The sequence below is a fragment of the Canis lupus genome, chromosome 38 (genome assembly GCF_011100685.1).
Source record: "Canis lupus familiaris isolate Mischka breed German Shepherd chromosome 38, alternate assembly UU_Cfam_GSD_1.0, whole genome shotgun sequence".
Taxonomy (NCBI): Eukaryota; Metazoa; Chordata; class Mammalia; order Carnivora; family Canidae; genus Canis; species Canis lupus.
In genome coordinates this window covers 3712746-3726966 of record NC_049259.1, presented here as the reverse complement: position 1 = coordinate 3726966, position 14221 = coordinate 3712746, and the positions used below count along the sequence as shown (strand labels likewise).

Below are 14221 nucleotides of genomic sequence, written 5' to 3'. Positions count from 1 at the left end.
TTTAATACCATGATTCTAACCAAAAACTAAAATCATTTATTGGAACTAACATATTATTTATTATCATTTAGACTTAAAGACGACTTAAATCTAATGACAAAATTATTTATTTTAAAGATGCTTTTAGGACTTACTGAGATAATGAAGGGAACCGCATTAATTATTTCCAAGATGAAGGGTATTCGTAAAATCTGTTCCCAGATGTTTCCCTTCCAAGAAAGAATAAATAAAAATGAAAGTCAATTATACTGAATCCCATTAAAGGGGGAAAAAAGACAGCACTCAGAATTTCTCTAGCAAGGATTCTTACATTAACAGAATACCAAATAATTATATTAAAATTAGCAATGACTCCTAAAGATTATTTTTCTAAATGTAACTGTACTCTCAATTTTGTAATAAGTTTAAGAAGTAAAACAAACATTTATAGTAAGTCTTGAATATTGTATACATTTTGATCATATAATATTTCATGGAAGAAAACTTACTAGTAAAAATACATGCATTAAAGAAGCTACAGGGGATCCCTGGGTGGCTCAGCAGTTTGGCGCCTGCCTTCAGCCCAGGGCGTGATACTGGAGTCCCGGGATTGAGTCCCACGTCAGGCTCCCTGCATGGAGCCTGCTTCTCCCTCTGCCTGTGTCTCTGCCTCTCTCTCTCTCTCTCTCTCTCTCTCTGTCTCTCTCATGAATAAATAAATAAAATCTTAAAAAAAAAAAAAAAAGAAGCAGCTACAGAATCAGGAAAAAAGTGATTCAATCTTAATTTTTTTAAAGTATATGAGTTATATTCACAAACTGTAAAGCATATTAAATAGCTTATAAGCACATAACACTTGTTAATGTTCACTGGTATTAACGTTGTTCTTATGTTAATAAAACTTAAAGGAAGGGCTTTTTCAATCATGTAGAGTCTAACCTCCCAACCCACATAGTACAACAGTATTTTTTTTTAAGATTTTATTTGTTTATTCATGAGAGACACAGAGAGAGAGAGGCAGAGGGAGAAGCAGGCTCCATGCTGGGAGCCTGATGCGGGACTCGATCCCAGGGCCCCAGGATCACTAGCCAAGCAGAAGGCAGAAGCTCAACCACTGAGCCACCCAGGTGTCCCAATACAACATTATTAATCAAAACTGATGACATAATTTGTGGAGCCCAGCACAAAATGAAAACTCAGGGCTTCTTTTTAACAAATTATTAACAATTTCCAAAAGGTGACATAAGAATATTAAAATAAGCACAGGCCCTTCTCAATGCATAGCCTCGTGCAAATGCATACTACACACCCATCAAGTTGACCCTGATATAAACAGGCTAATCACTGACACTTTCTTAAATGGTGTCCAATGGAAAAAAAAAAAAAAAAAAACTCAGAACTTCCTAAATCAGCTTATTTGTCTATGAAGAGATCTCCATATTAGAAAGGCAATTTGAAACCCGGGTCCGGATATTTTCCAATTATTTTAAAATGCTGGCTTCAAAGGTAGGGGCCTTTCTTAATCTTCCTTGAGGTCTCAAAGGCTTAAAACATTACAGTGCTATAAGATGGTATCTATCACAAAACAAGGTTCTAGATTGGCTAATGTCCATGTCCTCAAGTATTAGGTGACAAGTTTTGCTATATTTCATTCATCACCATCTCCAGGCTATACAAAAAGTAGTCGAGGGAGCAGATGGAAGAAATGAAAGCCACAAAGAGCCTTCTGTACAGAGATGTTAATGGTGCTTTGGTGCTTCTCTCATTACTTGAAGCTAAGTAATAAGGGCTCAAAAGAACCACTTAGAGAGCTGGGCTCACTCATAGCGACTGCATTTGGCTCATGCCTAAAACATCTACACACCAACAGTGCAACAAGAATAGAGGCTGAAACGAGAGCAAGCCACAAATGCCAATTCCAAGACAAAGGTACTTGTTTTCTGGGAACCAGACATAGACCCTATAGAATAAAGCCTATGGTCATTTTTAAGGAGTTTATACTTGAGAAGGCCATGTGCCTGAAGGGAAAATAAGACTTCAACAGATGGTGGGCCTCAGAGGTTTAGGCTTGGGTCAGAGCCCTAGTGGCCAGTCAGAGGCAGTGGGGCATCCAAGGAGCTTCAGTCAAAGGTTTGTGAAAGGCCACAGTTTCCTACTCTGCCACACAGAACAACTCGACACCAGACTATACTTGTGCCGCTCAGGCCCTTTGATCCCACAGACTGACTTCACCTCACTCCCTGTGCCTCCTTGGCCCTGGAGGGACCAGAATCAGCAGCATCACATAAGACAAGAAGTGGGAATAGCAGATAATGATTCCCTGTCCCACGCAGGTCTGAGTTAAGGTTAAGCTGCAGCCTTAAAGTCGATGAGAATTTTAAACACACATATATATATATATATATATATATATATATATATATAGCGAGCATAATTTCTTCAATGCTACACTGAAATTTGCCTTGTGATTGAAGAGACTACATGAGCTCTGAGATCTTTCCAATATATCATCTGATTGTATCAGGAGGATGTGTGGATTTGAAAAGGCATCAGAGAACTAAAGGCCTTTCCTACTAGCACTGAGTCAAGCCTGTTCAATAGAGCAGTTACAACTGATTGTGTGTGTGTGTGTGTGTGTGTGTGTGTGCGTGCAGGTTGATATTACCATTTCATCACCAGTTTTTTACATAGCTTGGTTTCCAGAATGCTTAACATTTGTTTATTCTGTCCTTAGTATGTTTTTACTGGTGACCATACCTTTCTCTTTGGTGTCAATGATTGTTCCTGAGGAAAGACACTGCTGTGACCAGCAAGAGAAGGAAGGTTCTGGGAACACTTACCACTGGTGATATGGCAGGATATTTCTATCAATGCACAGTAAGATTATTATTAGTTTTCCCAGCTGTGAGACACTGTTTGGACAAATTTAATCCATAGTAAACAAAAACATTTTAGATCTCTGATGACTCTCTTCACTTCCATTTGTAATACATCAATTTTATTTTATGATTTTTTTCTCAAACAATTAAGAGTCTCATAACTGGCTAATTTCTGATTTATCTTCTACATCAAAGCCAAAAGAGTCTCGCTAAAATACCACTGCCAACATAACAACATCCAAACTATTCCTTAGATTATATGAAGGTTCACAATCTGGACTCTGGTTACTGGTCTGGTTTGTACCTACTATACTCCTATTTCCATCTTGAATTCAACAACAGATTAATCCATACTGGATTTTATATGCCTCTCTGAACAAGCTAGGCTATTTCATACTTCTATAACTTTGCTCACACTTCTCCCTCTGCTTGGAATGCCCTACTCCCATTCCTTTACCACTAATCTCCTGGACAAGTGTTTATAACAGATTATAGAACGAACTGCTTGTTTCTATGCCTGTTAGCGCTCAAGAATTATGTTAATGAGTAAATTAAACTCTCAAATATTTTATACACACTTTTCTCCTTCTTGGTATAATTATTTTGTTTTTCTAACTTAAGTTTTATATTTATTTCTATTGAATACAAATGGAAACACTTGAAAGAATTTTATTGTTTTAAGCCTATCTGAAAATAGTTATATATAAGTTGTTTCACTTTTAACCACAGAGTTCCAATAGAAAGTTTCTACAGGAGAACATTTTAGGAGGACTTGACTACATACCCATCTCAGGTAATTTCAATTATGTTTCAAATTCAACTTATTATCAATAATAAACCAATGATTTCCAATGCTATATTTCTAGTCCAGTTCTATATTGCATCTCTGAGATTCTGTTTCATCTCTACTACCTAACACATTATTTCACACAAATGCCTCAAAGGCACCTTGTGTGGAATATGTTGAAAAGAAAAATTTATGATTTTTGCCCTGATCAGTTCCCCAGTAACACAAACCAAAAATCCTGGAGAAACTATTTGCATCTTCCTTCCACCAGCTACCTAAGGATAAGTGGGTGATAAGATCTCCTAATTCATGGGGCACCTGGGTGGCTCAGTCAGTTAAATGTCTGGTTTCAGCTCAGGTCATGATCTCAGGGTCCTGGGATAGAGTCCCACATCAGGCTCCTCAATCAGTAAGGAGCCTACTTCTCCCCTGACTCCACCACTTGTGCGCTCTCTCTTACTTTCTCACACTCTCTCAAGTAAGATCTTTAAAAAATAAAATCTCCTGATTCATAAATAGATCTTGAGTTTGCATCCTCCTCATTCTACCTCATTCCCACTCTTTGACCTGGGGGAGGCTCCTTGTTGGTCTCCTTCCCTACATTCTTGCCCAACTCCAGTTCACCTACCATGTCACCTGGATTATTTCTCTAAAGGTACACCTAACGCGTCAATCCCCTGAAAATGAGTAAACGTCCCACAAATAAACATTAATCTAACCATTTTACAACATTTGGTATGGACATAACTTTCCTTAATAAAAATGCAGGAAAATAGATTACCTCTTTTTGATTACCTAAAATGTATCAGGCTTTGAATTTTATCATAAAGGGAAATGGAAGTTTGTAGGAACCTCCAAAAAGCACTTGAAATATTACAAGATGTATGGTAATATAATTGTTAGAGCAGGATGTACCCAGGGACTTTTTAAAAACATTTTCCTCTTCAATATTAAAAATACCTGAATATAAATATGTAACTAAAAAGGTTGATAGTTTATCTTCTTTCAGTGATTTTAAAAGAGTAGTAACCCTATGGCAGCCTTATTTTGTATTTCTAAATGTAAACGGAATAATATCTAGATTCACTATTTCCATGGCATTGTAAATAAGAAACGCTAGTATGGGCACCTGGGTGGTTCAGTCAGTTAAGCAACCCACCAACTCCTGATTTCCACAAACTTGGGTCATGATCTCAGGGTCATGAGATCATGCTCCTCCCTGGGCTCCTTGGAGAGTCTGCTTGTCTCTGTCCTTCCCCCTTTGCTCCTCCCCTCACTCACACTCACAACTCTCAAGCCCGTTCTCTTTCTCTCTCTAAAATAAAGCAAATCTTAGGGGGGAAAAAAAGGAATCACCAGTATCTAGGAGTGTCTAGGAGGCCTAGTCAAATCCCTTGTTCTTTGCCAGAAAGGAGCCCATCATGGTGTTAAAATTTCAAAACTGTTGCTTTTTATAAAGTGATTATAGAAAACAGAACTGTAGATTTAACAGAAGCCTTCTAGGTATGTTGGATTTTTGTTTGCAGAATTTTGGAGGTTATGCTGGAGTTTGTTTTCATTTCCTTTTGATTTAATGAATGTGTGTGTATAAATAGAGTTCTATTTTGAAAGCAGTTGATAAAGACATAGAGGGTATTTATGGTAACAGAAGAATAAGAACTTTACTGCTGGGCGATCTGTGGCTGTTCTGCCAACTAGCTATAAACATGAATGGAATGATGATTTAAGTACAGACCTGCACTTCTGTAGGATAGAGGATAAAATAAGTTGATGTCAGGGATTTTTAAATCATTGTCTGTTAACCTCAACATACATTTAAAGAGTCTTTGCTTATTTTGCTTTTACTCATCAGTCTTTGTTTTTCAAAAACTGCACTCGCAATGATAGTTTAAACTGTTTTAACTGTTAAGGACTAAATCCTGCTTATTTTAGGATGTTTAATCAAGAATTATAAAGTGCTTACAGAATACTATATTAAACTGGTTTTTAAATATCGTATATATGTATATAATATATACAAATATTTACATTATCTGTATATATCTAAACAAATATAAAAATATTGATTTGCTATTAATGTTGATAGTTCAAAACTTAACATTTTAAAGAACAATATTAGGAATACATACAGTTGCTAATGCAATATCCATTTTTGCATGCCTCTCTATAATTTTTCTTAAAAATCTAATTTGAAAAAAATATCTAATTTGGGAGGAGGTGCTCATTTGAGTTTCTGCTATCCAAATTTGCCTTAATTATAGACCATAAATAGTTTCCAATTACTTAATTTATTCATTCCAAATATTTTATCCAACAGTCTGTTGGAGGGATCAAAAGATTCAATGAGTTTGACTAAATTTGAGAGGAAAAAGAAGGCAATTGACAGCAACCTATCCTTCCAATGTCACATAACTCCTTTTTATCCTGTCTCCTTTGAAACACACAAAACTCAACTATCCTCCATCTGAGCCATTAATGTTTATGAAGATCAGAATAGAAATATTATACATCATCTAGCTCATATAATGCTACTAGGTCTCACAATGCTCTGCTCTCATTTTATAAATGGCAGGAAGTAATTAATTACAAATGTCAACATCATATGAGTACAATGGAAAATTATCTTGAATCTGTTTGCATTTTTAAGCGACTTTTTAAATTAGGGCTAAGAGTTCCATTAAGCACCAAACTTAATTTCATATTACTTATGGCTAGCATTTAAAACAAATTCACAAATGCAGATTAATATTTTGACCACTTAAATACCTGTACGCACTCCTGTACAGTGAAATAGGTTTAAATGCTTACCAAAAACACCCACATGCCTAATTTTTTAGCATGTCATGTTGTTTATTACTTTCAGTTTACATCATCTACTTGAATACTAAGTAAGTTAGAAGATAAAATCTTGGATATTAATTCACTTGATTTTTATTTCGTTCTTCTAAGAGTATCCAAAATCTAGATGTGTCAATCAATATATGTTTATAGAGCACCCATTTCAACAAGGAGATATACTCATAAACCATTAAAAGATCTTCCTCACCATCTTGGTCTACACTGTTCATCGCTGTGTAAGTACTTTCTAGGTAGTTTAGGGATGAGTGACTACTAAGGTCTTTCAGCTTCTCTTCCATAGCTTCAAAATATTCTTTCATGAACTATTTTCCATCTTCCATGTTCTCAGTAAAGAATGGAATGTATCCAAAGCAAAGTAGTAGACCTCAGGCTCCTATTCTAGCTTATTCTTATTTTGTATAAAACTTGCTTCATCTATCTTTTTTTTAGTCCCCTCTACCTACTTTCTCTAAAGAATGCAGATTTCTTTCAATCATTGGGCAATCTTTTCTGCCTCATTTGACCACTTCGAGGGTAATGACCTATCCCAGTCAATCAACATTCTTCATTTAATAACTTTTTACTCTCATTTTGTAAGCTACTGAAATTGGTTTCCTACAGGTGAATAGCAAATGATTTCCTAAACCTAAATTGAATGGCCTCTTCTCAAGCTTCTTACATAAATGGTTCCAATGATTTCAGATAACACTTTTCTTCCTTCAAATTTCTTTTTTTTTAAGATATTTTTTATTTATTTGAGAGAGAGAGAAAGATCATAAGTCAGGAGTAAGGAAGAGGGAAAGCAGACCCCCTGCTGAGCAGGGAGCCCAATGCTGGACTTGGTCCCAGGATCCTGGGATCATGACCTGAGCCAAAGGCAGACACTTAACCGACTAAGCTACGCAGGTGCCCTCTTCCTTAGAATTTCTAACATCTTATTTTTTCTCACAAATATTTTTTTAAACATTTTATTTATTTATTCATAGAGACACAGAGAGAAAGAGATGCAGAGACACAGGCAGAGGGAGAAGCAGGTTCCATGCAAGGAGCCCGATGTGGGACTCAAACCCGGGATCACGCCCTGGACTGAAGGTGGCACTAAACCCGCTGAGCCACCAGGGCTGCCCTTTTCTCACAAATATTAAATCAATCCATCTATATTTTTTGGAAAGCCCACGTTCTTTTCTTTCTATACTTTCTAATACAATCTCACCTAATTATATATTAGCATTATTTTCTTCAAATGAAGTTAAGGAGAATTTTTTTTTAAATGAAGCCAAAGGAAAAGTGAATTTCTAAAGATTTCTTGCTCTAAATTTAGTATTAAAAGTAGTCTAAAAAATGTTATCCTCAAAACTCTAGGTCTTAAAAAGTGAGAAAGACTGCGTAGGAGTTTCCCAAAAACATAAACTTGAATACACTTGATATAGTATGCTGACAATGTGAAGTGAAGGCTAGTGATGGATATGACAGCCATTCCAAAGTCTTTCTACCCTTCTTTTCTATGTCCTTGTATTCCCTGATTACTCTGTCCTTCTTCCAACAACCACAATATAAGTATTTCCATCAAACGACCCTCAGCTTCTCTCTTGGTTATTATCCCATAGTTAGTAGATTTGCATGCTTCCTCCACCATCTCTATGAAAATGACTTCTGCATCTTAAATCTCTCTCCCTTCATGTCCCAGATTCTCATTTTTAGTTGTCTACATGTCATGTCTACCTAACTGTTCATAAGCACTTCAAATTCGTTATTTCCAAAACCATTTCCATTATTCCATCTATCTTGACCTAAATTTGATTCTTTTCTTGATGTAATTTTTCTTAGTTTTACTGCCATGTTCCCAGTCATTTGAATTCAGAAAATGTTAAAGTGATATTTGACTTTGCCTTTTCTTCAATTTTCTCAACCAACCAGTTAATGATTTTAGTTTTCACCTTTATATTTCATCTTGCACCAGCTCTTGTCTATTTCATTCATCCAGCCAAAAACTCACTCCCAGTTTTCTTTCCATAATTGTGTCTTAATTGAGCACATGGCCTTCATTGTGATGTCTCTCTGACCTGTGCTGCACAGATGTCTGAACTAATACTCCCAAAACTTAATTACAATTATAGAACTCTCATGTTCAACATCTTCATCAAATTCCCATTATATGTTGCTATACAAGGCCCTCACAATATTGCGCCAAATTTTCCAAACCAGTATTTTCCCAAATGCCCCCCAAAATTCTGCCCAAGCTTAAATATCTATTATCTTCCAATTTTATATGCACATTACTTCTTTTATGTCTCTGCTAATTCTATAAATCTCTAGTGTCCCGTCTTTTCATCTTTCCTTATTAAAATCACTGATTCAAGAATTCTACTCTGCTTAAATCAATCAAGTAGTCTTCATCCTATGATATGACATCTCTCTACCCCTATGGGACTTCTTTTTTGTATTATTATTATCATCTGAATAATTTTCTTCTGCCTACCCCCTTTTCTAGATGGAAACTAATTGAGAAAAGTACAATGCACAAATGGAGCTCTTCATCAAATACGAGTTCAATAAATACTTGTTAAATTGTGTTAGCCAGACAAAACTTCACCAAAAATTAAAATAATTCCTAATAAACATGTTTTTGCTCCCTCAATGTTTTTTATATAGATCAGGGAAAGACATGAAGAACAATTAAAAGCAAGACCATTCCATTTGCTTGCCTCATATAAGCATGTGTAAAATAGGTAAGTTAACCCACAGCAATTAGTGAAATATTTTTAAGCCACCAAGGAAAACATTACTATATAACTACCGATTTTTATCACACACCACAAAGGCCCAAAATAATTAAAGAGGTTTAAGAAGAACTTGCTTTACCCCAGAGTATAAATTATAAAGTGAGGATGCTAGAAATGCATCCTATCAGCCGAAAACGTCTAATTAAAATATCTTACCTTATAACTGAGATAACCAAGTAGTATTGTTTCAAATAGACTTATCAATGCCACTGAAACCTGAAAAAAAAATTGTACTTAATGAGAAAATGCAATAGAATTTAAAAATATATTCATGATTGTAATACTATTAACTTTTTAAATATGTACATGTGTGTATGTATGTATATATATTTGTATAATATACAAATATAGATATAAGGAGGTATTATGTGGCACTTTAACTTCTATATACAGGTGGTAGGCTGCAAGCCACTCCCAGGACTACAGCTTAGTTTTATATTTCTAATACTCCTTAATAAATATTTTTTGTTTATTATCTCAAATATAAATGTGAGATCAGAAAGGTCAGACTGGCTGGACTTTACATGATATGCAAAGAATAGGTTCTTTTATGTATGTTCTTAATATGCACAATCACACACAACTGCCCCGCCATGAATACCACCATCTCCCAGCAACACCTCCACCATTTCTACAACATCTACCAAAGCAGCAGTTCTTTTCAGAAAATAAAGGAATATAAACTTTGAGTTGAGTGCTACATTCTCTCCTATCACCCACCTCAAACAAAATAAACATGTCAACATTTCAAGATACTTTCAGATTTTATTTGAATGAACTTCATAACCAACTCCTCTTTTATAACTGGGAGAGCATAAGTTGAATCTTCCTAGACAAGCTTCCACCCTTTTCTACATTTGCTATTGTATATACAATATCCACTGCTGAACTACCAAAAAGCTGTGATTGCAACAGAAAAAGTAATTAGAAAAGATATCCAAATTATTTTGTATTAAATAGGCTCAGCACTTTGGGGTAGATGAGTAGAAGCAAAATAAGTAAGCATAAACAAGAAATGACTCAGATAACAAATATATTTGTCTATAGATTTTTGAGATTTAAAACAATCTGCATAAGAAAAGAAGATACCCTGGAGTTTAAATTTTAACTCATGTTGGAATGAAAACTTTAAGTGAATATTAAAACAGAAGGACAATATAAAAGCATATGAATGCATGGCAATATAAGTAAAATATGTTCAGAAGTACATATGGTATCCAGGCATTTTTTAATATAAAATGCAGACTCTTAGATGTTCTCCACAGGTGCTTTAAATCGTAATCATCCATGCTTTTTTTCTATAGGTAGTGTTAGAGTCTCTAGAACATTTGTAGCATGGACTATTCAAAATCCTATTTGAAAATGAGCATTATTATTATTGTAAAATATCATTATCAGATAAAATCAATTTAAATAGATCAAAATGTATTTCAAGGCCATATAGGACTACTCTTAAAAATATTAACTTACTTTAAATGTGCATCTCACTGAAGAATAATATAGGAATCAAGCTAGAGATTAAAAGACTGCATTTTTAATGAAACGCCGGGACACCTGCACACCGATGTTTATAGCAGCAATGTCCACAGTAGCCAAACTGTGGAAGGAGCCTCGGTGTCCATCGAAAGATGAATGGATAAAGAAGCTGTGGTCGATGTATACAATGGAATATTCCTCAGCCATTAGAAACGACAAATACCCACCATTTGCTTCAACGTGGATGGAACTGGAGGGTATTACGCTGAGTGAAGTAAGTCAATCGGAGAAGGACAAACAGTGTATGTTCTCATTCATGTGGGGAATATAAATAATAGTGAAAGGGAATATAAGGGAAGGGAGAAGAAATGTGTGGGAAATATCAGAAAGGGAGACAGAACATAAAGACTCCTAACTCTGGGAAACGAACTAGGGGTGATGGAAGGGGAGGAGGGCAGGGGGTGGGGGTGAGTGGGTGACGGGCACTGAGGGGGACACTTGACGGGATGAGCACTGGGTGTTATTCTGTATGTTGGTAAATTGAACACCAATAAAAAATTATTTTATTAAAAAAAAAGACTGCATTTTTAGTGAATATTTAAATATTTGAAGGGGCATCTGTAATTAATGACATTACAGTGCAAATCAATATTAAAAAATACAACTTGACTTCAAAAAAAATGAAATATCCAGACATAATAAAAACCTAATTTCATAGTTATGATCACAATGCATAATTAAAATGATCCATTATAACATTTAAAATGTACAGATTTCACAATAAAGACAAACCAAACATCTGATTTTAAAACATTTTAAAGGCTGTGTATACACAGTGAGTTTGAGAGTCTTTTCATTACTTCCAGATTCAAGTGTCTTCCAATCTGTAATTTTTTATGTTTTTTATCTTAGTGACTGCATTCTTTAAATACCTTTTACTTTTGAAAAATAACAGAAAATAAAAAGTATCTGTAGGAGAGAGACAGGAGTAGAGATAGGAACATGTAAAAAAATTGCTGGGCATAAAATTCAAAAACAAAGTGGTATAGAGGACTCCAGGGAACATCTCAACAATATAATTCAGACATGTTGTTCCCGCTCATATTTTCTTACTCTTTCTTCAGGGCTCCTTTTATGTCAGAACATACTTTTTGTTTTACTTACAAAATTATCTGTTTAGGGACCAAGCTCTTGTTATTGTAATATGAGCCATACATTCATTAGTTCACACATTTAATAATTATTTATTAAGATTCTACCATGTTCCAGACACTGCAGATATAAAGTAAAAGAGCAGACATGGTTATGGGCTTTTGATTAATTTTTCAAGGATTAAGATGAATCCTTAATGAATCATTAAGATGCATGCCTAGAGTAGTTTGGGGAACTTGTGGTAGCTTAACAGACTAGTTTACTCTGTTCTTCTCCATGCCCTCAAAAGCTTTCAAAAGTTTAATCCTGATAAGAAGGAAATTCTCGAAAGGAAGAAAGCAAGGCTCAAGCAAACATGAAGACAGGAATAAAAATGTGTGTCTAGGATGTGCATCAAGATTAATTAAGCAATAAAACAAACTCATTTTTAATGTCAACAGTTTTATCTCCAATATTATTTTTCTGTGAAATATGAATAAATCCAGAAATAGCAGGATAAAACAAAATTGTACATAACCTGTAAGCCCCATAAGGGTAGACTTCTGTTCACCCAAAAGATATGAGACCTATTAAAAAAAAGATAAGATATTAATTTTTAAAAACATGAAAAATGCATTTATTTTAAAATTGTAATTGAAGTTAGGAATATTTAAATAATGCTGCCCTAGAAGGCAATAAGATAACAAAATTAAAATTAGAAAAACTTTATTGTTTTCAGTTTTCTTTTTTATAATATTAACTTTTACTCCAGAAATAGAAAATAGTTTTATTTCTAAACCCTTTCTAATTTTGTTTTTATTCTCATGTTAATAAGGAAAGAAAAGATAATGGGCCCTTATTTAAAGAGTGATTATGGCAAGGCAGAAAAACTTCAAACACTTTACTAGTCAATTCTCCATTGAAAAGTCACTTAAGTTTCCTCCATAAACTCAAAGATTTTATTATCTTTAACACTGTTAATATCTTGGCAATATTAGAATCAACAGTATAAATAATCAGAATAAAGTGAGTTACTCATACTTCAGATTCGGATTTGTATAAAATATTATACTACAAAAAAATCTGTAGCTAAGATTAGCATTAAAACATCATGCAGGACAAAGAGCGACTGTCCTCGAATATTTCTTAAAAATCATATCATCCTTGATGTTAAAAATTGTTTATACTCTGCAAAAAACACCATACACTTCTAATATAGTCAGTAGTAATAATTTTTTTTAACTATGCTCCATGCCCAATGTGGGGTTGAACTTACTATCTCAAGATCAAGTCACATGCTGTACTGACTGAGCCCTCCAGGTGCCCCCACTAGTTATAATTTTTAACCATTTATACCCTACCAGTGCCTATATTATTTTGTGTATAGCTGATTCAAGTGAGAAGTCATTCACAGAAATATAATCTACTCATAAAACTATGGGAATAATTCTGTTATGTTGCTCAAAAAATGCAAATAAAAACAAAAAAAATACAAAACAGAACAGGGCCTAGTTGTTCTTTATACTAAAGAAGTATTAGAGGAGTCCTATAAAATATTAAGTGTACTTTTAAATCTTTAACTTACTTCCTTTTGGGAATATGTTAATAGCAAAGAGCAATAAACTTTCAAAATTCTAGTTTTAAAAATAATTGTAAACTTTAAAATAATATTCAAAGAAACTATCTACCCTCTTAAACTAAAGTACTGTGTAATTCCAGAATGTCACATCTACCTGGACAACTGATATCTTCAATTGCTCCAAACCAAACCTATGACCTTTCTCTCAAAATTGGTCCTCTCCATTTTTCACCTCTCAGCAAATAGCACCAAATTCCACTGTGTTTGGTTACTCAAAAATTTAGGCATTATCTTAGATTCTTTCCTCTTCTGTATTTGCAAATACTTAATACATTAGTCATCAAATCTTTTCAATTCTTCCACCATATATTTGTAGAATGCATCTACCTCTCTTCATCTCTACTACCACAACCACCTCAATCTAAACTACCATTTTTTGCAAATGCGAGTCTTGCAAAAGTCTACCAACTAGGAGCCTACACTTCTTTTTGCCTTCTACATCTTTCCTCCAAATTACAACTACACAGATTCTTTCTAAATTTTTTTTAGATCACATCACCCCACTGTATATTGGCACTACACTTTTGTTAGGATAAAGACCAAAACTCTTAAGTGGTATTAACTTACTCAATTGTGACATGATCCTTCCTATCTCAGCCTTTTCTACATCATCTCTTCCCATATCCTAGAGCTCTCAGCTCAACTCTCAGGGAAACCTTCGTTGAAGCAGCCACTTGATCAATGTAGTCAACTAATCTCTTAGGCAATG

At 34.5% G+C, this 14221-nt stretch overlaps 1 protein-coding gene across 7 annotated transcripts in view; it reads right to left on the bottom strand.

Annotated features, from left to right (window-relative positions):
* The window catches only part of KCNT2 (potassium sodium-activated channel subfamily T member 2), a 372756-nt gene that overhangs the window by 237428 nt on the left and 121107 nt on the right, over positions 1-14221 (bottom strand). For all 7 annotated transcript variants that reach the window (XM_038586089.1, XM_038586091.1, XM_038586090.1 and 4 more), the window contains exons 4-6: positions 12412-12460; positions 9423-9482; positions 135-209 (exon numbers count right to left, since the gene is read on the bottom strand). In XM_038586089.1, coding sequence (XP_038442017.1) covers positions 135-209; positions 9423-9482; positions 12412-12460 — 184 coding nt within the window. The remainder of the gene's footprint in view (positions 1-134; positions 210-9422; positions 9483-12411; positions 12461-14221) is intronic.